This window comes from Dasypus novemcinctus, chromosome X (assembly GCF_030445035.2).
Source record: "Dasypus novemcinctus isolate mDasNov1 chromosome X, mDasNov1.1.hap2, whole genome shotgun sequence".
Classification (NCBI taxonomy): domain Eukaryota; kingdom Metazoa; phylum Chordata; class Mammalia; order Cingulata; family Dasypodidae; genus Dasypus; species Dasypus novemcinctus.
This window is the reverse complement of record NC_080704.1, coordinates 172514350-172538023: the sequence shown is the minus strand read 5'-3', so window position 1 is coordinate 172538023 and position 23674 is coordinate 172514350. Positions and strand designations below refer to the sequence as shown.

The 23674-nt window shown below is 42.3% G+C and overlaps 1 protein-coding gene across 5 annotated transcripts in view; it reads right to left on the bottom strand.

Annotated features, from left to right (window-relative positions):
* The window catches only part of AFF2 (ALF transcription elongation factor 2), a 497989-nt gene that overhangs the window by 318514 nt on the left and 155801 nt on the right, over positions 1-23674 (bottom strand). For 3 of the 5 annotated variants that reach the window (XM_071213173.1, XM_071213175.1, XM_071213174.1), the window contains exons 2-3: positions 16982-17102; positions 5135-5995 (exon numbers count right to left, since the gene is read on the bottom strand). In XM_071213173.1, the coding sequence (XP_071069274.1) occupies positions 5135-5995; positions 16982-17102 (982 nt within the window). The remainder of the gene's footprint in view (positions 1-5134; positions 5996-16981; positions 17103-23674) is intronic. The other 2 variants (XM_071213176.1, XM_071213177.1) reach the window with 1 other exon arrangement.

Here is a 23674-nt window from a genome sequence, read left to right as displayed (position 1 = left end):
AGGGAAGCTTCAAGTTGAGGAGCACACAGGGGCTGTCACACTGCCTAGGCAATCAAGACAATTGGCAGTCTGCTCCCCATCCCTAAAGCTTTCCAGTCCTATCTATCTCACTTTGGTCCTACCACCTCTCAGCTAAAGACTAACTGCCCTATCCTCAGGATGTCCCAGGCATTGACTCACCTAACTGTCTCTCTGTATATGTCATTCTCTCTATCCATCACTAATATGCACAGGCGGACTGCGCACCCAGGTTTCAAGGTCAAGCTCAAAATCTACCTCTGTGAAACCTTCCCCGATTACACCTACGTGTCAATGTCTTCTTCCATCACCCCTACTATTGGGAGGATGGCCTCTGCCTGGACCCCCTGGACATGTGTCCTACCCCTGAGATATTGCAACCTTAATTCAATCCTCTCCTAGAATCACCAACCTCCCCACCACAAAGAATGCAAGGCTTTGTGTTCCATTTGGAAGACTATCTTAGCCAGATGCCCAGTTGGCTTAAAGAAAAACTGAAGTTAAGGACAAGATGAAGAGGTGTGGCAAGGAAAATGAATTTGAATACCAGTGATTCCAAGGAGTTGGAAAAATCAGACAACAAATAAATATACTGACACCAAGTGATCAACTGACGGAGAGTACAAAGCTTTCTAGATTCTACACATGTGTGGAACAAAACACTGGGCCAGAGTCTCTGCTTGCCACCTGAGAGTGTAAGGCTATTCTGAGGCATCTCAACTGATTCCCGATGCTGTTAAAATCCAGTCATAGCCTTGGACTGGATACTACTTTATTTCCAAAAGAATGGGTTAAAAAACAAAAAACCTGTGATGAAAAACAAGTGAGAAATGCTTACCTTGGGTGGCACACGGCCAACTGACCTTCCGATCCTTTCTGCCTTAACTGCCTGGGCGCATCTAGACCCCAAAGGGTACATTCCCAGCATTCCCTGCAGTGCTCACACAAGGCACCTGAGCTTACTATTTACCTCATAATAAATCAAGCTAATTATACTCAATGTGCTTGCCACATAGGGTACAAAACAAAACAGGCACAACCACAAACATAAGCAATAACTTTCCAACTGGCTGACAAAACTAGTCACCAAAATAAGCTAAAGCCAAATCCCATTGTTCAGAGAGGTTTTATTAGACTTTCCCGAAGGGCTCCAGTTTTGAAGCAACTGGAGCTTCAGATCGTTTTCGATGATAGCCAAGAGCATCATCTAAAGCAAATGGCCTTTTATGGTAATGAGACGCCACCCATTATTATTGTACTTTCGAAAGCTTATTGACTTAGGACAGAGATACTTCATATAGGGCATTGATTCTTTGATTCCTTCATTTGCATTCAATTATTCACTTGCCAAACAATCCTAGTAACGAACTGCACCAAGGCTGTCTACCCTAGCAGATTTTTATCCTAAGGTAAAAATACAAACATCCATAATAGACCATCATGTACAAACCCACACTTATTAACCAATTCATTTCCTAATAAGATGTCATCTGTTAAGAGCGAACTGTTTTCAGATGCAGTGCCCAGAAAATTCTTCTAAGGCCAACTATAGAACACATCCTTTTATGTTGTTGTTGTTGCCTGGGATGTCAATAAATTTTGTAACCTCACATTTTTAAATGAAAAAATTATTTGATTAAATGAAATGCCTCAATGGACAAGCTGACATTTTGCCATAAAGTTGGTTAGGCATCTGGTACTCTTGTTAGTGATGTACAAACTCTAAGAAGCAAGGAATGTTTCAAGGATAAGAAATCAGTAGTTTCCTTGCTGGGCATGCATGCTCAGACATAAAGACAAATGTGGGCACACACACACACACATATACACACACATATCACCTCTCAGCAATAAATTGAGCTCTCAAGTCACATGGACAAGCATATCTGCATCTTTGTATATCTTGGACTGATGTCTGTTTTCCACTCATTCAAACCTCCCTATCCAAAATGCACTGCACTAACACATGGCAGCCACCTGTAACTAGAATCAGGGAAAGAGGGGAACACGCTCCCCAGAAATAATGTGAATGCTTGATAAATCTTGCTGATACTAATGCAAAGTTATGCTACCACTCCTCAGAGAGGGCTACACTGACTGGGGACCCAGACCCTGATGCCTGGAACTCTTGGCACCAGGAGCCAGGGCTGGATTCTAATGCTAAGTGCTTTCGAAAAGCACATCAAGATTTAATAGGGCAAATTTTCAGACTTGGTCAGTTTTAGCCACGTGCATTCCATTAGGTTCAAAGCTCCATCACGTTCCACTCTGTCTCTATTCATGCGCCACCCCCTGCCCAGTTTAATCTACACCCCTTGAGGCTCTCTATTGAGCTGACTAACCACTCATTTCCTTTTCTCCTATTTTTGGTCTTCACATCACTCTCAAAGGCTGTATGTTCCCCCAACTTTTGGGCCTGAAGCTTCCCTCTACTTGTCTCTCAAATCCATCCTTGCAACCTGCACTTTAAAATGTATACTTTCCTCACTGATCTCCTATCATGACTTCTTTACACCTGGCCCAATATTTCCTAGAAGGCTGTACCCCAAGATCTCTCTGTCCCATCACCAAAGGCTGCATGGCTCCTGAGCTGGGAGAGCTCAGACCCTCTTTGAAAATGGATCTTTGCTTGGCGTGTCAGGGTAGGGAACGAAAGCGCTAAGTCATTTCTGAATCTGGGTCAGCCATTTTGTGAATGCGTAAGAGAGAGGATTACAGCGGAGTGGGTCCCATGGGGTCTGTGGCCTGTCACTCTGCTAATGAGGTACGGAAACGGGCTGACAGATGGCGTTACGGGGCAGTGCTATTTCCAGAGCAGTCCTGAGTGACGGCGCTGCTGCATGAGGCAGGGACGACAGCTGACAGTGGGGAAGGAGAAGGGGCAAGGATGACATTCCAGCCGCCCGTGACACACACAGTCCTCCTCTTTCAAAGCCGATCGCTTTTTGGTATCTAAGTATCAAAACCCTGCATTGGGTCATCCACTTGAAATTAGAGTTTCTCAATGACCATGCAGCAGGCAAGCTGCGGAAGGCACATGCCAGCCAAGTCCAGTTAAAGAAATACAATCGGGGTTGGATTTTCTAACAACTGTTTCCTTGTGTTCGAGTTATCTGATTAGCATTATGTTTTAGAAATGTAATCAAGTAACCATTTTGAAATTCATTTATTCAACAAACATTTATTGAGCATCTACTATATGCCAGGCATTGCTAGGCACTTGGGATACAGAAAAGATGATAGGGTCTCTGCCCTCAAGGAGCTCACAGTCTAGGGGAAGAGACAGACAGGTAAATGAGTAAATGAGTGAACGACTGATGATGATACAGTGAAACAAGTCATAGTGGATACAAAGCACTAGAGGAGCCAGGAGGGAGCAGTCAATAATTAAGCCTGGTGACATCAGTGAAGCATTCACAGGGAAAGTGACAATGAAGCAGACTTGAAGGAGAAGCAGGACTTCACCAGGAACATAAGAGAAGGGAGGGAAAGTCAACCTAAGCTGAGGTGACAGCAGCTCCAAAGCAAAGACGTGTGATAATAAAACATGATGTGACAGGGAACCACAGGTAGCACCCTATGGCTGGGCTTGGATAGGAGTATGAAGAAGTGGTGGCAGATGAGGTCAGAAAGAGACAATGAAACCTGAGAGCAAAGAGCGTCATAGGCTGGACTAAGAGATTTGGACTTCCTCCTGGAAGAGATGAGAAGGAAATGACAAATTAAACAAAGGGAGAGTGACATGGCTTGATCTGCCAGTTAGATCAGCCTGTATGGAGGGTGATTTGGAAAAGGGAAGAGACTAGAGGGCAGGAGACCACTTAGGAGGGGCTGTCAGAGAGATGCTCAGGGTCTCTTCTAAGGCAGAAGTGTAGAAGAAGTGACAGACTAGAGAGGTACTTGGGAAGTAAGCTTGACAAGACTCGATGAATGATGATACAAAAAAGCAGAAGAGCCTCGAGAATGAACCAATATTAGAAACATATGTTCCAAAAGTATAACCAATAACTCAGCCCCAGTGTACCCTTCTTTTGAGTACCCATCTTCCTCTGAAATCACCAGGTCTGCCGAGCACAATCAAAGGAAGAAGAGCCAGAGGGCCCAAATGGTCAGACTTCTCTAGTTCAGACACCACTAACATGGAATCTGCCACAATTCAGACTCCTACTAAATTAGAATTCCAACCTACTTTCTTCTTCCTCTGTGTCTTTTTCAAAGTTTTAGTCACCAAGTAATGGGAATCCAATCTACGGGCAGTGGCATCTTCCAATCAAGCGTTTGAGCTGTAGTAGGCAGCCACTTGCTAACATGGTGGTATCTGGGGGGCAGCCCAATATATATGCCCCCCAACCCAGGGTCCCCAAGGCCTGGAATCCAATCATTAATGAGTCACTTCTTTGAGAAAGGGTTTGGGCCGTCTGGACTTCTCTTTTACAAGGCAACAATTCCTAAGATGGGTAGGACATTCAATCAATTCTAAACCCAGTGGGAGTTTAGTTGATCATAATGCCTTTCACTTTGAAGGAAAGGGTCAGGGTGGTATAAGAGGGTCACAAAGGTACTTGTGGAAGAAGGTGATGCTAAAGGGAAGACAGAGGGATACGGAAAATAACACTAAGATCTTGCTAAGGGATAGCACTCAAGAAACTAAGTCTCCTTCCACTTCTGGTTCCAACAACAAATCACACTTGTACATTCCTATATTTTAAAGAACATCTGCGCTTTAAATTTAGGGCATGCTATTGCCTAAAGTGACTGACATTCTTTTCGTGAACCCCACGCTACTTGGGACAAATCAAAATCTAAAATGTTACTAATGTAGAACATGTACTATGTACTCTAGATGCATTGTCTAAAACTACTTTATAACTCCAACTTCTCATTCACTCAGACTGACCTTGTCTTTTTGTCATTTCAAATCATTGAGATTTAACTGTATTTGTAGAGTGCAGCCATGACACAAGTGAAAGATGATCAAGAATCAGACTTTGACCTTGAGACATCTCCAATGTGGCTCAATAAGGTAAATAAGAGTGACTTGTGAATACTTGAGAATAGAAATTAGATCAGTGAATTACAAAATGTGAAACAAAGCAAAACTTTAAACATTACTTACTTCACTTGTTTGAAGGATCGTGAACTTTGGCAGTTTAGTCTTTGAACTGGCCACACTGGGCTTTCCATCCAAGAGGGATCCAAATGACAGATTTCCAAAGCTGTTCTCAAATTCAATTGAAGGTTTCAGTGTCGGAGAGATGTCCGGTGCCTGGTCCTGGCCATCCATGGGCCTTACATATGCAGTTGGCTTTTGCTGCCCCATGCTTGTTTTGCAGTAAAGCCCAGGTGGAAAGTTCTGACCTGAAAGGCCACTGCTGGGAGCTAATAAAGATGAGGCAACAAGGGGAGACCCAGGTGCTTGCACTGTAAATTCAGACTCTCCTGGTGAGTTGGATTGAAAGATTTCTTTGAAGGTATCCTCTCCACGGGATGTGAAGCTACTCTCTTCCTTTGCAGATGGATCTGACTCTTCAACGCCTCCCATTTGAGGCTGCTCTGCTGGGTAGACAAAGAAGTCTTCCAGTCTGGCTTGGGGCTGGTCCTGGGTGGAAGTCTGCATTTTGCTTGGCTGGCTATTGACCTGGCTTGCTGGTATGGTGCTAGGGTTAAGACCATCTCGTGGCCAGTCAGGCTTAGCTTTTCTGTTGCTGTGTATCAGAGTTGAATTCAGTATCACAACAGAAGGTGGAAGCATTGGCGCAGAGGGGTGGGTATTATCCTGGTGAGGTGGGATCATTCGGTTCTTTTGTTCTAGAAAAAAGCTGGGTTCGTTTTTGTTGATGGAAGTCTGGGGCACAGAATTCTTTGGGATTCCCACTAGATGATTCTGATTAGAATGGTTAGTTAGCAAATCCTTCATATCATCATAGTTTCCCAGCGTGTTCTGGACTCGGTTGGCAAGTGCATCACCTTTGTTTGTCTAAAATAACAAAAAGATGGGGGTGGGAGGAGAGAGAATGAATTGGTTTGTGTTTCCTAATGTTAATGTTTCAAACAGAAGCCCTAAGTAGATCAGCATACAGGATTTTTAAAAAATTGTCATGTTGCCAAACAATTTCTTACTTTTCTTGTGCTAGGTATTGAAAAAATAATAAATGCTCATCAAAAAAATTCTTGGAATGAACTGGAGTGATTTATGTTTGTATGCTCTCTGGCCTGTCCTTCATCATGCTCACTGGGAGAAAATTTTAAATTACACTGTTTGTGAATTTTATTAGCACAATAACTTATTTTATGTTGCATGTGTTGAACTGTTGCATTCTACATTGTGATTAACAACTTCCACCTACTGACCATTGGAATGATAATGGAATGTTTGACTTATATATGTTCTTGACACATCATCCCTGTGAATTGCACTATACCATGCAAAAGACTTAGCTGACTGGATAAGGAAGTCAGTTGAATTGCACTATCATGATGGGATTAAACACCACCTCAGTGAACTAACCTATGAGTAAAGCAAATCCAGTTCCTTTTAATCTAAAAACAGTATACATTTTCATAGTGGTTTCAGTTGGAAACAACAGATGAGAGAGAGCTGAATTCCTGACCAGGGGAGCTCTATCACATTCCCCAATGGAACAACAACAATTCCCCAAGTGCAATGGCAAAGACCAATAAAGATGGATGGTTCAACGATGAGTCCTTGATACTGATGGCTCTGATTATGAGCCTGTGTGCCTATATATGAACTAGGCCTATTGCTGTGGGGTGCTTAAGATTTACGTCTTGAGAACCTCCATGTTGCTCAACTGTGGCCACTCTCTAAGCCAAACTCAGCATGTAGATGCATTGCCTTCCCCCCAGCATGGGGCATGACTCCCAGGGATGAGCCTCTCTGTCACCAAGGGATTACTACTAAGCACCAGCTGATGATGTAACTACAAAAAGACCATGAAAAAAAAGGTAAACTCAGACCGGCAGAATATCTCAGCCTACATGTAATATCAGGTGTCTGCTTTTTGACTTTGGATAAAAAGGGGGAAATGGAAAGGACAAGTGAGTTTATATGGCTAAGAGTCTCCAAAAAAGAGTCAGGAGGTCATCAGGGGATGATGCTTATGCATGCCTCAGCAGGGTACCAGAGACAGCCAAGGTAGATGGAAACCCAGGTGATGTTTCTCCTGAGGACTGCAGCGACCCACAGGTTCTATGGTCAGAGCAGATGGCTCTGGAGTTCAGGGCCATATCGGGTGGCCCTGCTTTGGAGTTTGTGTTCCTGAGTGTGATGGAGATGGACTCAGATATAACCTTTCTACACATGCCTCTTCTGTTACTTTTACTGGACCGTTGGTTGGCGTTTGTATTGGTGTATACTCAGGAGACCTGAATCTCTCAATTGTCCATGTGATGGCCAGGCCCTGGGCCTCAGCAGACTTGCAGCTACTACCCTCTGGTTTCTTGGACTTATCCTGGCCAGTTGACAGGGAGGTGAAGAGGTCAACCACACACCAGGGAGCCAAGAGTGCCTACAGCTGCAAGCAGGAGAATTGCATCCATCATCCATGTGGAATCTAAACCCCCTCTAGATGTAGAGGGGGACTGGACATAGTCATCCCCGGTCTACAAGTTGGAGGAATAGAGTATGTATTAGAGTGGACTTACTGGTGTTCTGCTGGGGAACTATTGTGATTAGTAAGGGAAAAAAAATAGTAGTAGTGGTGTGGAGAGGGTGGCCATGGTGGCTGCTGATGGTCAGGAGAGGGAAGAAGAGATATGGTGTGGGGGCATTTTCAGGATTTGGAGTTGTCCTAGGTGGTGCTGCAGGGACGGATGCTGGACGTTGTTTGTCCTGCCATGGCTCACTGGGTGGACTGTGGGAGAGTGTGGACTACAATGTGGACCACTGTCCATGTGCTACAGTGGATCTCCAGAATGTATTTTCCAGGTGCAGTGGATGTGCCACAACGATGGAAGAGTTTGTTGATGTGGTATGGGTGGAGTGGGTGGGGTGGCAGGTATATGTGGACCTCATATTTTTTGAATGTGAAATTTAAAAGAAAATACAGAAGAAGAAAAATAAAAAATAAAAATAATATACATTACTGGTATATTGATGTTTTGTACTCATTTACTTTGAAATGGTGCAATTGTTCATGAACAGTGTTTATGTTCTCACTTTGGTTGTGATTAAGCTCTCTTGTGTCTTTTCAGTGTTTGAGAAAAATTTATCCAGTAATTTAAACTGCTGCCAAATAAAATCCAAGTCAAATTTTCAAAGTGACACTGGTCTAAAGTGTAGGAGGTACAGAACCAACAAAATCATCCTGTGGACGATCAACATACCAAATTCTTCATATCTACAGGACCTTATAATAGGAAACGGCTTCATGAATTTCACACCCAAAGCACAAGCAGCCAAAGAAAAATTAGATAAATGGGACCTCCTCAAAATTAAAGTCTTTTGCACCTCAAAGGAGTTTATCAAGAAAGTGAAAAGATAGTCTACCCAATGGGAGAAAATATTTGGTAACCATATATCTGATAGGAGCCTAAAATCCAACATATATAAAGAAATCCTATATCTCAAAAATAAAAAGGCAAACAACCCATTTTAAAAATGGGCAAGAGATGTGAACAAACCCTTCTTCAAAGAAGAAACACAAATGGCTAAAAAGCACATGAAAAGATGCTCAACGTCACTAGCTATTAGGGAAATGCAAATCAAAACTACAATGAGATACCATCTTATACACCCACTAGACTGGCAGCTATTAAAAAAACAGAGGACTACAAGTGTTGGAGAGGATGTGGAGGAATAAGAACCCTCATCCACTGCTGGTGAGAATGCAGAAAGGTACATCCATTGTGGAAGACAGTTTGGTGGTTCCTCAAAAAACTAGCTATAGATTTGCCATATAACCCAGTAACTCCTGTAGGCTATCTTAATCTTAGTAAAATGCCTATGATTGTTTCATAAAACATCGAGCTCCTACATGGGTTTTGTAATACAGAATGCAGAGCTTTCATAACTGAAAAAGGTAGGTAACTGTATCCTTGGAAATGACTTTGATGAAAGCTCAGTTTTTTATCTTTGAAACTCAAAGGTATTATATTTACATGTCAAAGATAGTGTCAAAACCAGGTCCTGAATTCAGAAAGGCAAGGGAATTCTTTGTGCCTAGGCCACATTGTCCTGGCTCAAGATTTTTGCAATGAGAGAAGGCTACCAGCACCCAAGAAGCCATCCCGCAGTGCGGCTACTGGGTGGGAAAATCACCCGTGGTATGTGGCTGCCATGTCCTAGGAGCTGTACATGCACTCCTTATGCATAGTGTGGGGGGTGATCAGTTTTCCACTTACACACCCTCAGGAGAACAGATGCAGAACGTTTTAAGGATTCTTGAAAGCACTTAACACAGTCCATTCTCCTGGTATACCCAGAGGGTGTACCTATCCAAGTCTGGCCTAACTTTAGGTCGTATGGCTGTATGCTGTTCTCTGGATGTGAAGACAGGGGGGTGAGCATGTGTAGACACATATGTAAGGCAAAAGAAGTCCTAGCAATGAATGAAATCACCCACGGAGAGCAATGCAGGAGAAGATTGTGCTTGGGAGACAGTGTGGGGAACAACAACCTTTAAGAGACTGGGAGAAGATGAGGAACCAGCAAGGGACACCAAAAGGAACCATAAGAGCATCAGACTGGAAACCTTGGCCTTGCTGTGAGCATGATCTCCATATACTATATAAAGTATTACACTCACACTCTATGCTAAATAATGCAAGACACTTCCAAAGACCTGAGGAAAGTGACAAGAGAAATATGAATGCCAAAGTCTAAGGAAAAATTTGTGAAATAAAAGCTAACAGGACTCTGTGAGGGATGGGGAATTTCAGAAATCAAAGAAATATTTGTCAATTTGGGGTTGCTAATTTTCAAAAACATATTAAATGACATCAAATGCAACCTTGGCATGGAAGTAATGATTAAACAATCAGCATTCCATATAATCCTCGGCTGAATAATGGCTCCATTTTCAGAAGTACAACTGAAAGATTTTAAAGCTTTAGATAGGTAGAAATCCCTTTTATTTCCTAAAAGTCCCAAGGTTTGTCATTTTTAATGGTAGACATTACATTTTAGCTAAGACAAGAATAAACTCTCAGTAGATAGTAGTCTACTTTAACTGAGTTGCCCAAAGAGCCATGTGGGTAGCAGCCAAAATCAGTCTCTCTATTCAATCCCTAAATTTAAAACAAGAAGACTTCATTGTGCTGAAAGTTCACTAAGAATTTGATGTAAACTCCAAATACATGCAGGATTGTTCTGGCCCCACCAACAGTATGTACCTTTGGTCAGATGTCTGCCTAACAAATCCTGATACCCTACTATCTTCAAGGATCTGCCTCAACAAGGGGAAACAACGCAATTTTACCTATCCCATTCTGAAACACCTTTCTTTCACTATCTGGATTTCACTGTCACCGAATCTTACAGAATCAGAATTTTTTCCCAAGGTAGCACAGGGACGACCACAATGTCTCAACTATGAGAAGTCTTTCTGTCTCTCCAAGTCAACGTCATCAGGGCCCAAGAACCTCAAGGTCCATTTGCTTAAAAACAAGCTAGTCACATTCCTGTTCCCATTTCAGAAGTATATAAAAGTGGCATGTGCTTCTTGTTCTCATTGGAGAGAACCTTAGTTAGGTTTTAATGTTTCTTCATTTACATTTAGTGTAATAATGATTTGGGGGTTTGATGCAGGCTTAGATTTTTTTCCCACCTCTAGGTTTTAAAACACACCTGAAATTAGGAAAGTTTCTAGGCTGACCAGTGTTTAAAACTGTGTCTACACGTGTAAAATTAACTGTACAAATGAAAGTTCTCTGAAGAATTTTAGAAACTCAATCTCCTACTACTTATAGCTTATACTACAGTTAGGATATTTTTTTCTTGCATAAGACTGGAAGCTCTTAAAGAGCAGAGACCACCTTTTATTCATCTTTATACTGCTCAAGACTTAGCACCATGTCTAATGCATTTTAGGTACTCAATAAATGATTGCTGAATTGAACAGAGCCAAATTATAATTCATACCCTGACTATATTAAAAAATCAAAAAACAAAAAGGGATTTGCCATGGCTTAGAGAAAAAGGTACATAAATAGTAAAGCAAAAGATAAGCTAAGCCTGTTAGTGTGATTGAAAATTAAACTGAACTTCCTGATGGTTAAGAGAGAAAGGAAAAGTTCATAGGTTGTAGAATTCTGTCTGATGGAAGCAAGCATATCTTAATTCATTAAATAAGATGAACAGTTGCCTGGCACTAAAATTGAGTAGGAATTCCTCTCAGTGGTTTGTTCATAAGGCCTTTTTGAGCAATTAAAAGGAACAATTTTTTCAGCACCAATTTTACAGAAGATGCAAAGATGTTCTTCACGTGGCTATTTCTTATTATGAAAAAGTGAGAGCATTGCATTCAAGTCTAACTCAGTGAAGGCAGGTCGGCATGTGGAGCTCAGGGGCTAGGCTAATCTGATCCAGCTTTCTGTATAGCTTTCTTTTGCACTAGCAACATAGGGATGGAGCCGAGATAACCTGGAGGAATGGAGGGATGCCAGACCCCTTAAACTAGCTTCCTCATAGAGCAGTTGTCTTGAGACACTTCTGACAGCAACTGCATAGCAGACAGTTCAAGGTTGAGGTCACTGGTGACACTTTCTGAGTTGCTGATTGAAGGAAGATCCATATGCTTTGCATAACAGACGTGCTGTGGCTACAGGTAGGAATTACCATAATCATTCTTAAAATGCATACTGGTAAATTCAAAATGCTCAGGAGGCAGGAATAGCCCCAGAGGCACACACTCCACAGCGTCAAGAAGTCCACCATTCAACAACCCCCAAATAATTGAGAGCTGCACCCATGGTGCCAGAGTAGGTGGGTAACTGCCAACCAATTTTTAGATTTCTCAAGATGTAGCTGTGAGATCCCCTGGATAGAAAGACCAATGTGCCCTAAAATATATTTATGTACACCTACACAATATGCTCTCATCATGCACCATAGCAACTTCTGACTCACAAAATGTTCTCTTTCACCCTCCAGAGTCTTTGTAATCCTATTAAGGAGTCAGTTGTTCTTGGCAGTCTCAATTGGACATTATAAGCATGGCAAAAATGAAATTTGGTCATTTCAATCAATGACAGGCTTCCTTCAAACTGGACAAGTCTTTACTTCTTGTTCTAGATAATTAGTTGATTCTTTAAAAGCAACCTCTGCAGTCGTTATTTTCAAAGTAATTGCAATTTCTCCATCATCACGGAAGTGCATTGTCCAAGTATTTTCAGGCATAAATTACGTGTCTGGTTTGTGGCTCATGACTAACAGCACTCCTTCATTTAAACGTCTTGCCTCTCATTACTTTAGGAAATACAAACTTTCCTCCACTTGCTTCTAATGCTATATAAAAGCCAGGAGAATAATTCCAATGCAAGAGTAATCTGTGAGAATATTTTACCTTCGTGTTTCTTTTTCATAAAAGGAGCAAAATAATTTAAGTTTTGAGCTTCATTTTTTTCTTTTATTTCCTTGTGACTAAAGGAAGTGATTGGTTATCCATGAGTTGCTTTACTTTTTTTTTCTAATTCTAATATTTTCACAGTTAATCTCTCTAGGCTGTAAATTACTATTTCTTTCTTTACTCTAATTATAATAATGCTAATATGTTGAATTTGCATAGCACTTTACAGATTTCAAAGCAAGGTTTCCCAGTTTGAATCAAGCAGTGGTGCAGCTCAGACCCAAATAATGACAGGTAAGCCCCTTAATTTCTCTGTGCCTCAGTTTCCTCATTCTTACTGAGCCATGAAACATTACAAAATGTGTTTCGTTATTAGGTAATATTCTTCACTTCAGAGAGGAGGAAATTATGGGTCAGAGAAATGAAGTTTCTTCCCCCAAGTTACACAGCAAGTAAGTTTACCAGGTCTTCTCACTTCCTGTCAGAAAACCAACAGCATCCTGTTGTAGCCACAGAATCCCACAGGACTGGGTTCAAGGTTTAGATTCACCACTTACTAGGATATGAACGTACAAGGCAAGCTACCTCCCTTCTCTGGTAGTCCAATTCCTCATGCGAAGCCCAGGCAAAATGCTTATGCCATAGAGTTGTCGCAGGGAATGTTGAGTGCATACATAAAGCCCCAGTGCAGTGCCAGGCACACAGCTGGCACTTGGCCCATTCCCTACCCCACTCACTCTTTCCACACCGCCCTGGACATGTCGAATGGCTTCATATTTTCCAAACTCTTTCAAATACCATATTTCTTAGTAGCATAGCCCAACTTAGATTGGAACTTGAGAAGTTACACAAAAGCAGCCCCGCAGAAAGCTTCCCTAACCACCAACCAAATCTGGGGGTGGTCAGTATTCTTTCCAATTCAAGGGCAGTAGAGGGGAAGCAAAGAAGGGAAAGAAAATCAGTGAGGAACACGAGAGAGCCCTGTTTCTTCTTTCTACCAGGAAAGGGCCGTGGGCTTGATTAGGATCCTAAGGACTCCTGGAGAACTGATAAACTACTGACGCTATTGGACACGTGATCCATGTTTTGGCTGGCAAGAAGTTGCCTGCATGTCTTGTTCCACCACTGGGGAGTTTGGTTTTTCATTTGATAAGAATCCCCAGTATAACCCTTGGGAAACACTGTAATGTGTCCCCATTATCAGTGGACCATGAGCCAGCACTAGAATTTCCATGGCTGCTGGAATGTCCAGATACTGCAAGAATGCCCATACCAGTCATATAGGAGAGGTTCAAGGCATACTCCCCAGTGATCTCCCAGGGAGCCCTAAACATGGACATAGCACAGAATGACAACCCATCACCCAAGCAAGAGTGACAGGAAAAAAATTACTAGGTCACTCAGCACTCTCCCTTTCCTTTATAGTCTTGACTCAGGAAGAAAGGTCCTCCCGTGTCAAGAAGTTCAAAGGCTTATGATAAGCTACTCATCACACAACAGGCCTGCCCCCTGCACTAGACTAAATGTTCCCATCTGCAACTCTACCTGATGTATCCCTGTAATATCAAGACAGATGACATTTTTAAACCGCTGACAATGTTGATAATACGGATTTCCAACTGCTACTCAAAATGACACTGCTGCCCCCTAAAAATAGCTATGTTTCTATATGGCAGGCCTTGTTAACAAGAGCTGACATTTGCCTTAAAGGTTCAGGAGCATTCATTCATCATGAATTAAAATTATAAACAGGGAATAAAACAAGTACTCCACACTTCACAATAGTGTTGAGGATGGGGTGGAACTTGAATTCACCTCTTTGACTGAAGCTCATTAGCCTAACCCATCCAAAGATAAAATGGAAAATGAATCTGATTGTTCCTTCTTCCTCTCCAAAATGACAAGGCTTCTAGCCCTTTCACTAACATCCTTTGTTTCTCTTCCCATTTTCTGGAAAAAAAGAATTGCTGCAACTTCTCATCCTGCCCCCAGTTTTCCTTCCATTCTCTTACTATGTTCACATCCTAATGGTACATTCTCATCTCCCTCCTTTGTTCACCTGCCCTAGATTTTGCATTCTAATTTCTTCTGGGACTTTGTTCCACTCATTATCATCTCTCATGTAACTTTTCTCTCTCCTTCCCCACTGACATTGGCTCTTTTCCATCAACTTTTAAACATATTCAATTTCTCTCACTTAAAAAGGAAAAGCTGTCCTTGATGCAATTTCTCCCTTTACATTCTACCTTATCTTTCTTCCTTCTTCCCTCCATTCAAAAAAACTCTCTGCAAGATCAACTCTATATCCTCTGACTCTCTTTCCTTACTTTACCATTGCCCATTTTCTCTCCAACTTCAGGCAGTCTGGCTTCCCACCATCCCCTTGGCCATGAACAAATAAAACAACACTCTCTATAGTCACAAATTATCCTTGACTACCAATTCCAACAGCCACTTTAGAGTTCTTTCCTTTCCCGACCTCTCTGACACATGCAACTAGCAAATCCCTCCTCCACAAGCCAAATGATTTTCTCCTAGTTCTCTCCCTACCTTTCAGGTCACTCCTTTTTAGATTTCTTCCCTGGCTTCCTCTTTTACTCCTTAAATGTCGCTACTCCTCAGGCTTCCCTCCTTGCCCCTCCTCTTACTCGGCTACCAGATTCAATGGTCTGATCCATTTTCACAGCTTCCAGGGCCACTTATTCTGTGACCACACTTATATCTCTTCCTTGTTCACTCTCCTGAGCTCCTGACCCATATACCCAATACCTACTGGACAGCTCTCCCTTGGTATCCCATTGGCATCTCAAACCCAACATGCTCCTATTGAAAGTACCTTATTTCTCTCTATACACACCGATCCTGTTCTCCTCCGGATCAACCTATTCATGATACCACCATCATCAGAAATCCCAGACTTGAGACACATTCCTAGCCCACGCTCCCCATGTCCAATTGGATGCCCAGTTCCATTATTTCAACTTCCACTCTCCACACACCATCCTACTAAAAATGCACTTCTGCTCCTGGCCATGCCCTGACTTAAAAAACTAGTAATGACTTCTCTTCGTGTACAGAATCGTGGCCAAACTCCTTGGCGTGAGGTACAACATCTTCGCTGCTCTGTCTGCTACTTACCTCTCTAGCAGTTGCCATGCACCATGGCACTGGAAGACAGATTCCTTGAAGGCAGGGATTATGCCTTACTCCCCTTTGTACACAAAGGGGCTAGGGCAGGGACTAGCACACAGCCAACCTTCAAGAAAGGTCTGCTAAACTAATCACATAGTTAAATACACACATTCAAAAGTAAGATGTTAATTCCATCAGCTGAGTCTGGAAAAAAAATGATTTTTTAAGGTTTCTACTTTGCTGAGTGCTTGAAGTCTACTAGTTGAGTTGTGAAACTAAGCGCAACCTCTTTATCAGACTTACCAAACTTGGAAAGTTCCCAAGAGCCGCAATCAAGAACTGCTTCCTTTTTCTGAATAAAGCTGTATGACTCAGGGCTTGCCAGTTGCCAATCCAAACAGCTTACATGTCTACTCCTGAGTTGTATTGGGGCCTCTACTGTCCTCATTTAGAGCCTTCTTTTATCCAGAAGTCATTATCTTCAAGATTTCCTCTATTCGTTTATTTCTTAAATAGTACTTTTTGTTTCATTACAGAAAATTACAATGCTACTTCATTTCAATAAAAACCAGCCAGCTGCCAGAAATTCAGTAAGATTCTTCTAGCGACAACCTCTTCCCAGTCACTCCCCCCAAACCCCACCACAAATGGAAAAGTTCCAAGGCCGTCATTGTATAACTGGAAGTAAAAGTTATGTTGATACCCGTAGACATACCAGGAGGATCATTATTGGAGTTACCCACTAGCCAGTACTCCATTGGGCAATCAACCTAGTTATGCTACCCCATCTGGTTGAAGTCATCATTTAACCCATGGTTATTAACCACCACAAAAAATGACTGGCTTTTTCTTTTCTCCTAGAAGAGGGATTTTTCAAAGAGTGCTCAAACCATTGAAGAGCTGCTAACCACCTAAAATGGGGAAGGCAAGCAGGGATCTCACAATGGATGGCAATGGCTGGGAGGAGAAACAGTCACATCCACCGACATTCTGAAAAAGCCTACAGGAGCTGCCTTGCTATCACAAGTGTTGGACATTCAAGAGATCCTGAGAGACAGGACATCTCACAAGTCTCTTACTAATTTAATTGTGACCCCCCCTAAGAAGATGGAGATTGTCTGAAGACCTCCAGAAACTTGCAACTGCCCTTAATACAGGGTATGCATATATTTCCCTTGTGAAACATATTCTCCCAAAGAAATGATCTAGGTGTTTCAAAGACAGATTAAATGCTGATAAGAGAGTTCAAAAATGTAATCAGCAACCATTTTCCAGAAAGATAAATGACAGACATATTCAGCTACCTTGTAGGGCTCGCCAAAAAGATCAAAGCCTGAAGAAAAGAGATCCTCTTCTTGCTGGACTTCTTGATTCCGCCGCTCCCATTCTCTTTTTTTAAGGGCACTGCGGTCTTGTTCATAGTGACTGACATGAAAAGAAGGAAAAGACAAAAGAAGAAGGAGGTTAATTAGCCATCTAAGTAATTTAGATCTCTCTCATTATCAATCGGAAGAAAAAATATGGAGGCCACGCTACCCAAGTGAAGACTGCATGGAGAGCCGAGAAGTCTTTTCTTTTCTCCCACTGGATTTAAGACCCTAAGGAAGAAAACGGAGACTAGCTGGTCAGCAACCGCATGTGCGAACACGGAAGGATGGCAGAGTCTTTTCCCTTTGTCCTTGCTTGAAATTACCAGAGATTACATATTAGGCAAAAGTCACACCACTGTACAGAAAGGTACAGAATGAAAGGTGCATGGCTTTGCCACTGTTTAGGGCTCGGAATCCACAGATGTCACAAAGCCCTAAGGGCAGGGAATTGTCTGAGTATGAAGTGGGAGAACAGAATTCCGTGCTGAGCACAGACCCAGAGTTAGGCTGTGCTTGAACTGAAATCGCAGGAGAATTTAAGGGCTTAATTTCAGGGGCCTTCATTCCCCACCCGCACCCCACCCCCCAAAATCACTTAGTCACCCATACTCCTTTTCTTATCTCTATTTATTTTTGAATATTACATTAAAAAATATGAGGTCCCTATATACCCCCACCCCCCTCACTCCATTCCTCCCCCCATAACAACAACCACCTCCATCATCATGAGACATTCATTGCATTTGGTGAATACATCTCTGAGCACCACTGCACCTCATGGTCAATGGTCCACACCATAGCCCACACTCTCCCACAGTCCACCCAGTGGGCCATGGGAGGACCTACAAAGTCCGGTATCTGTCCCTGCAGCACCACCCAGGACAACTCCAAGTCCCAAAAAAGCCCCCACATCTCATCTCTTCCTCCCACTCCCTACCCCCAGCAGCCACCATGGCCCCTTTCTCCACACCAATGCCACATTTTCTTCGATTACTAATCACAATAGTTCATGAACAGAATATCAGTAAGTCCACTCTAATCCATACTCTATTCCTCCATCCTGACCCACACTCCTTTTCATGTTCCTGGTTGTTGTTTTGGTCTTCTCCTAGTTGGAATCAAACCTGCCTTTAGGGGAAATTCTTCACAAAGAAAGGGTTCGGTCTTGAACTGGAACTATTAATAGTGTAAGGAGGTGAGAGAGCCTTGAATGACCTTAACTCACACATATTCTAAAAGGTTCCAGAAGTCTGGGATCTACAGCACCCTGCCAGATTTCCTGTTGGAGGATCAGTAGAAGAGCGTCCAGACATCTCTTCAGAGAGATGCTGGGCCCTTGGATTTTGCAGAATTGAACACTTTCTTACTAAGGAAACAATTATTTTCTGCATCATATAAGACTGTGCAAATGAAATCACAACCTACAACCTTAGAATAGTGTATTTTATTTTGTTTGTTGTGAGGTTTTCCCCCCATTTTTGATATTAATCATACCCAAAGTGAGAAGAAGATATATACAGGGGAAAATGTAAACTATATAAATGTATGTAAAATGCCTGGCAGGTGCTGTATAGACGTTGGTTTCTTTCCCCATATTAAAACTACCAGGTTAAGACTTAATTAGATAATTGGCATGCAAATGAACATAAGAGCTAACGGAATTACTAAAGATACATACTGATATAAAAGTACAGTCGACGGCTTCTGAATACATCCCAAATCTTATGCTTATCACTGGAAGCCTCCTTCACTCATGAAAGCAAGAGCCCAGAGCATGAAATACCCATGTGGCTTAACTAGGTATTGAGTTACATGGAGTGGGTGATGCCACTTCACACAATCACTGACCTCTCTCCACAGGAATCCCCAAACTGTCACATGCCAAGTGACTTCGCTAGCCTTCACGTCCAGATAAACAGCACCTCATCTCGCCATTCTTAAAACAGTGGCAACATTTATAGGATGCTTAAATGCACATTACACTTTCATAACACAAACAACTCCAGATAGGGAAGAGCTCTCTGGGCCACCCGCCAGTCTGCTCAGCCATGGCGACTGCTGCCTGGGTAAAACCAAAGAAAACCAACCCACAGAGGCCTACCCAGAGCCCAGGCTTCAGCTCTGGGCCCCGCACAGCCAGGCAAGTGGCCAAATCTTAGAAGGCAGCCTATCATTTGTAGTCTTAGCGGCCATCCACAGCTAAGACCTTGTCCAGCATCACTTCTCATTCCATTCACAAAAGGTGAAGATCAGAACCCTAAACAGTTGCCCTGCATCGCAATGCCTCTGCATCGGGGGCGGATGTGGAATCGACCAGACATCGGACCATCTTCAGTCTATTTAGTGGAGAGCATGACATTGTGCCTCAATACTACGTAGGGGCTGAGGCTAGGCCACACCCACTTATTTGTTCAAAACTGAAGAAAGATTGGGGGTGGGAATGGGGTGGGGGGGTACATCATGGGGTCGAGGGTTTGATGCAAAGGAGGAAGAGGACGTGTACTTTCTGAGCTTTCCATAGCAGATGGTTCTCTACACATAAATGAGAACCAATCCTCATGCTTCCAGGTAAGGTGAACAAGGTGTCCATTTCCTAGCTAGCTGTGCACTCCACACACCTGCCTCCTCCAGATGACAGGCCACATTTCATTCTCCCATGAAGAGAACTGAAGCACTTTTCCTCTGAGGAAAAGATATAATTAAAACGCCAAAGGGAAACAAAAGAAGAAAAGGAAACGGGCTTCAACCGGCTTGAGAAGCCTTCAAGGGGGCCAGCAGTAAGGGCTCTTTCAGTGCATAGGCCCTAGGTAGATTTGCTAGGAGGTTCTTGATTGCATTTTGCATCAGGTCTTTATCTAACAAAATCAAGATGAAAATCTGCATCACAGATTGAGCATGCACACTGGTGTTAGCCACTGAAAGCAAATCTGCCCGCTGCATTTTTGCAACACATGTAACAAAGAACAGTTAATGCTCATAGCTCTGGCCAGAATGCATTGCATCTGCGCAGAGTTCCACTGCTCTTGGAAAGCAACCAAATATCTCCAACTTGGTCCTTTTGTGCTCAGCATGGTGTTGTACTGAGAGCTTCACACGGCAAGGCGTGAGGAGGAATGAGCTACGTGGTGATGAGGCTTCCACAGTGTATAACGTCACTGATTTCTGACTGAAACCAAAATTACTAATTTGAAGCACCAGCTAATTAAAACCACAGCTATATATTTAGCCTCTTGTTATACCTACTGCAGTTTATAATTATGAGGACCTCTTTATCTACCCAATTAAAGTTCTTATGATTCAGGCAGGTTGTGTTTGAACCATCGAGCCCTGCCGAGGCCACAAGGAAGCATATGTCTGTCCCCTGTTGATTTGATGTGTCTTTACACTCCCAGGCTTGTTTTCAAAAGGAAAAAGGACTGTGCTGCCACAAAGAAATGTTCAAGGCAGAAATGGGACTCAATCATTATATTATTGGTCAGAACGATTCAAGTTTACGCAGACTCATGAGGACTGAATGAATTGGCCCCATCGACAGGAAAACTCACCCACATATTGGCAAGCTGAGGCAAAAGCTGAACTCAAGGTCTTGCCACTCTTAGCAAGCTCAGATGTTTCCCACACAAATGAGGGGAGGTGCCCCAAGCCAAGGTCGTGGCCAAGGAAGACTCAAATCTGTGTCTCTCTAAATTATACTCAGCCTTTCTTAAATTCAACTAATTTTTTCTACATATCTTTTCCTTTCTCATATATTCTCCTATCGTTGTTCTCAGGGAACCCCCAAAATCATTATTAGCATCCACAGGTGCATTCACGGAATGATAAAACTCAGGTAACATGTACATTCACAGGGATGGAGAAAGTTCTATATTAGCTTATAGTGGTAGCTGACAAGGGCAGGCCGAGTCTTCTCGAACAAAGACTTGTGAGACCAGGAAGAGACTTTAGCAATCATCTAGTTCTGGCTCCTTCGTTTTACAAGTGAGGAAATTGAGCTCAGAAAGGTAAGGAGTCCCACCGCACGTTTGGTGCAGATGAGGAGGCTGGAAACCAGGTTTTCCCATTCTCAACCTCACTCTCTTCCTAATACCCCAAGGTTTGTCCCTTCTACCTCCCATATTTCCATCTGTCTCAAGAATGAAGTCTTGCGAAGCAGACTTGGCCCAATGGATAGGGCGGCCGTCTACCACATGGGAGGTCCAAGGTTCAAACCCCGGGCCTCCTTGAGCGGTGTGGAGCGGGCCCACGCGCAGTGCTGATGCGTGCAAGGAGTGCCATGCCACGCAGGGATGTCCCCCGTGTAGGGGAGCCCCACGCACAAGGAGTGCAAGCTGTAAGGAGAGCCGCCCAGCGTGAAAGAAAGTGCAGCCTGCCCAGGAATGGCACCGCACACACGAAAAGCTGACACAACAAAAAGAAACACAGATTCCCATGCCGCTGACAACAACACAAGTGAAAAAAAAAGAACACGAAGCAAATGGACACAGACAACAGACAACTGGGGGGGGGGGGAGAAATAAATAAAATAAAATCTTAAAAAAAAAAAGAATGAAGTCTTGCTTGCACTCTGCGGTCAACTTTTCTTAGAATTGTGATTTATTAGCAATTGCCAGTAGGGAAAAACTTAAATTTAATTTAATTTGGATTCAAGTATAGAACACCCATTAGTGTCCTTATACCAAAATGTACAGACCCTAAAAGGGTTGTAAAAATTAACTGCATCTGTGGGGAGAGCCTGGGGGAGGGGGAGGAGAAACCAGTTTAAGTCCATTTAGTTTGTATATTTCATGAAGTTTAACAGTCATTGTTTACTCTACTTGATGACGGTTATTTGAAAAAGCTACTCAGGGAAACACTGAAAAAAAACACTGATATTTTAAAATGACAGATGTGTTTAAAAATGCTGCTAACTCATACAATACACGCTTTATATATTAAGGATGTACACGAAGGTAAATAATGCAGTCTACCTTGTTTACTAGCACAACTGGCACTAAAACACCTCTATTTTGTCTAATATCAATGTAAAAGCATAAAAAATAAATATTTAATTCACCCAAGGGACAAACATAAACTGTAATTCTCTCCTTGTGGTTCTGTTGATGAATTTCTGCCTTCTACACAGTTTGTAGGTATTTATACTCAATACATTTTCCAGAGTTTCACATCCTATTTTATTTCAATACTGAGTCTTATTTTGAATTTGATGCTTAGCTAGTCTCTAAATACATTTTTTCAGTTAAAAAAGAAAAAGAAGGAAATCTCTGCTATTTAATACCTGCAAAATCAACTCCAGGTTATGTACTTATTTTGTCTGCCAATATCCATGAGCACCTAAGTGCAAAGTGCTGAATTCCAAATTAAAGGTTAAAAGCAGACTATCATCAGGGAAGCAAAGAGAGCCTTCTGGCTCTAGTGGTGGGAAACATGAAATAAGAGCCAACCCCAATCTCAAAAACTACTCTCCACAATCAGTGGAACCAACCAAAGTCATACTGAGACGCAATGAAAACTCTGCATACAATCACTCTCTGCAGCCAATGGACTTTCTCCCCACAGATGCTGGTTCTCATGAAAAATAACACAAAATTTGAAAAAATCAATATCAAATTATCAAAACTCATCAAAATCATCAAAAAATCATCAAAGTAATCAAAATACACAAGACATTTACTATAGATGTTTTGGTTCACCTGACCATTCCAGCATCTTCAGGCCTTAGGGAAATGAGTCCATGCTTGTTCTTAGGATTTCTTTAAATCGGTGCTTTTGAAAAGTATCTATACCAATTCTTCTATAAGTCCTGTTGGGAAACAGGCTGAGTACTTGCCTGGTGGCACTGTAAGGATATCTCATTCCCCCCTTTCTGAAGATGGAACCACAGATACAGCTCCTCCAGAAACCATGTCAAATCATCCTCCTGTGGTGTCAGTTGGACACCCCAAGAACTGCCTGCACCCCATTTCTGTCCCAACTCCCTTTATCTTCTGATCCTCCCTCTCTTTTTTCCATTATCACAGCTTTACTGAAATACAATTCAAGTATCTTAAAATTCACCCTTTTAAAGTGTACAATTCAGCAGTTCCCATATATTCACATATCTGATTCCAGAAGATTTTCCACACCTCAAAAAGAAACACTGTGCCCATTAGCAATCACTCTCCATTTCCCATTCCCCCCAGATCCTGGACATCACTAACCTAGGTTCTGGCTTCATGGATTTGCCTTTTCTGGACTTTACGTATGTGTGGAATTGTATAATATATGACCTTTTGTGACTGGCTTCTTGCACTTAGCATAATGTTTTCTGGGTTTATCCATGTTGCAGAATGTATCAGAACTTCATTCCATTTTTTGGCTGAATAATATTCCATTGCATGGCTATTCCTGGTCCTCTCTTACACCATGCTCACTTAGTGAGGTTCAATCCTGTGAGTTGATGATGATTTAATTGGGTTTTCTATGTCTCCTCTTAGACTTTCTACTCATTAAGGGAAAGTTCTGAGGTTCCTAAGTCACTTACAACATTCTTCATCTAAACAAAATGAACCTTTCTAAATGTGAATAAGCAATGTCATATGCAGATCGTAAGGAAAATATTAAATACTTAAAAAAAATCTGATTCAGGCT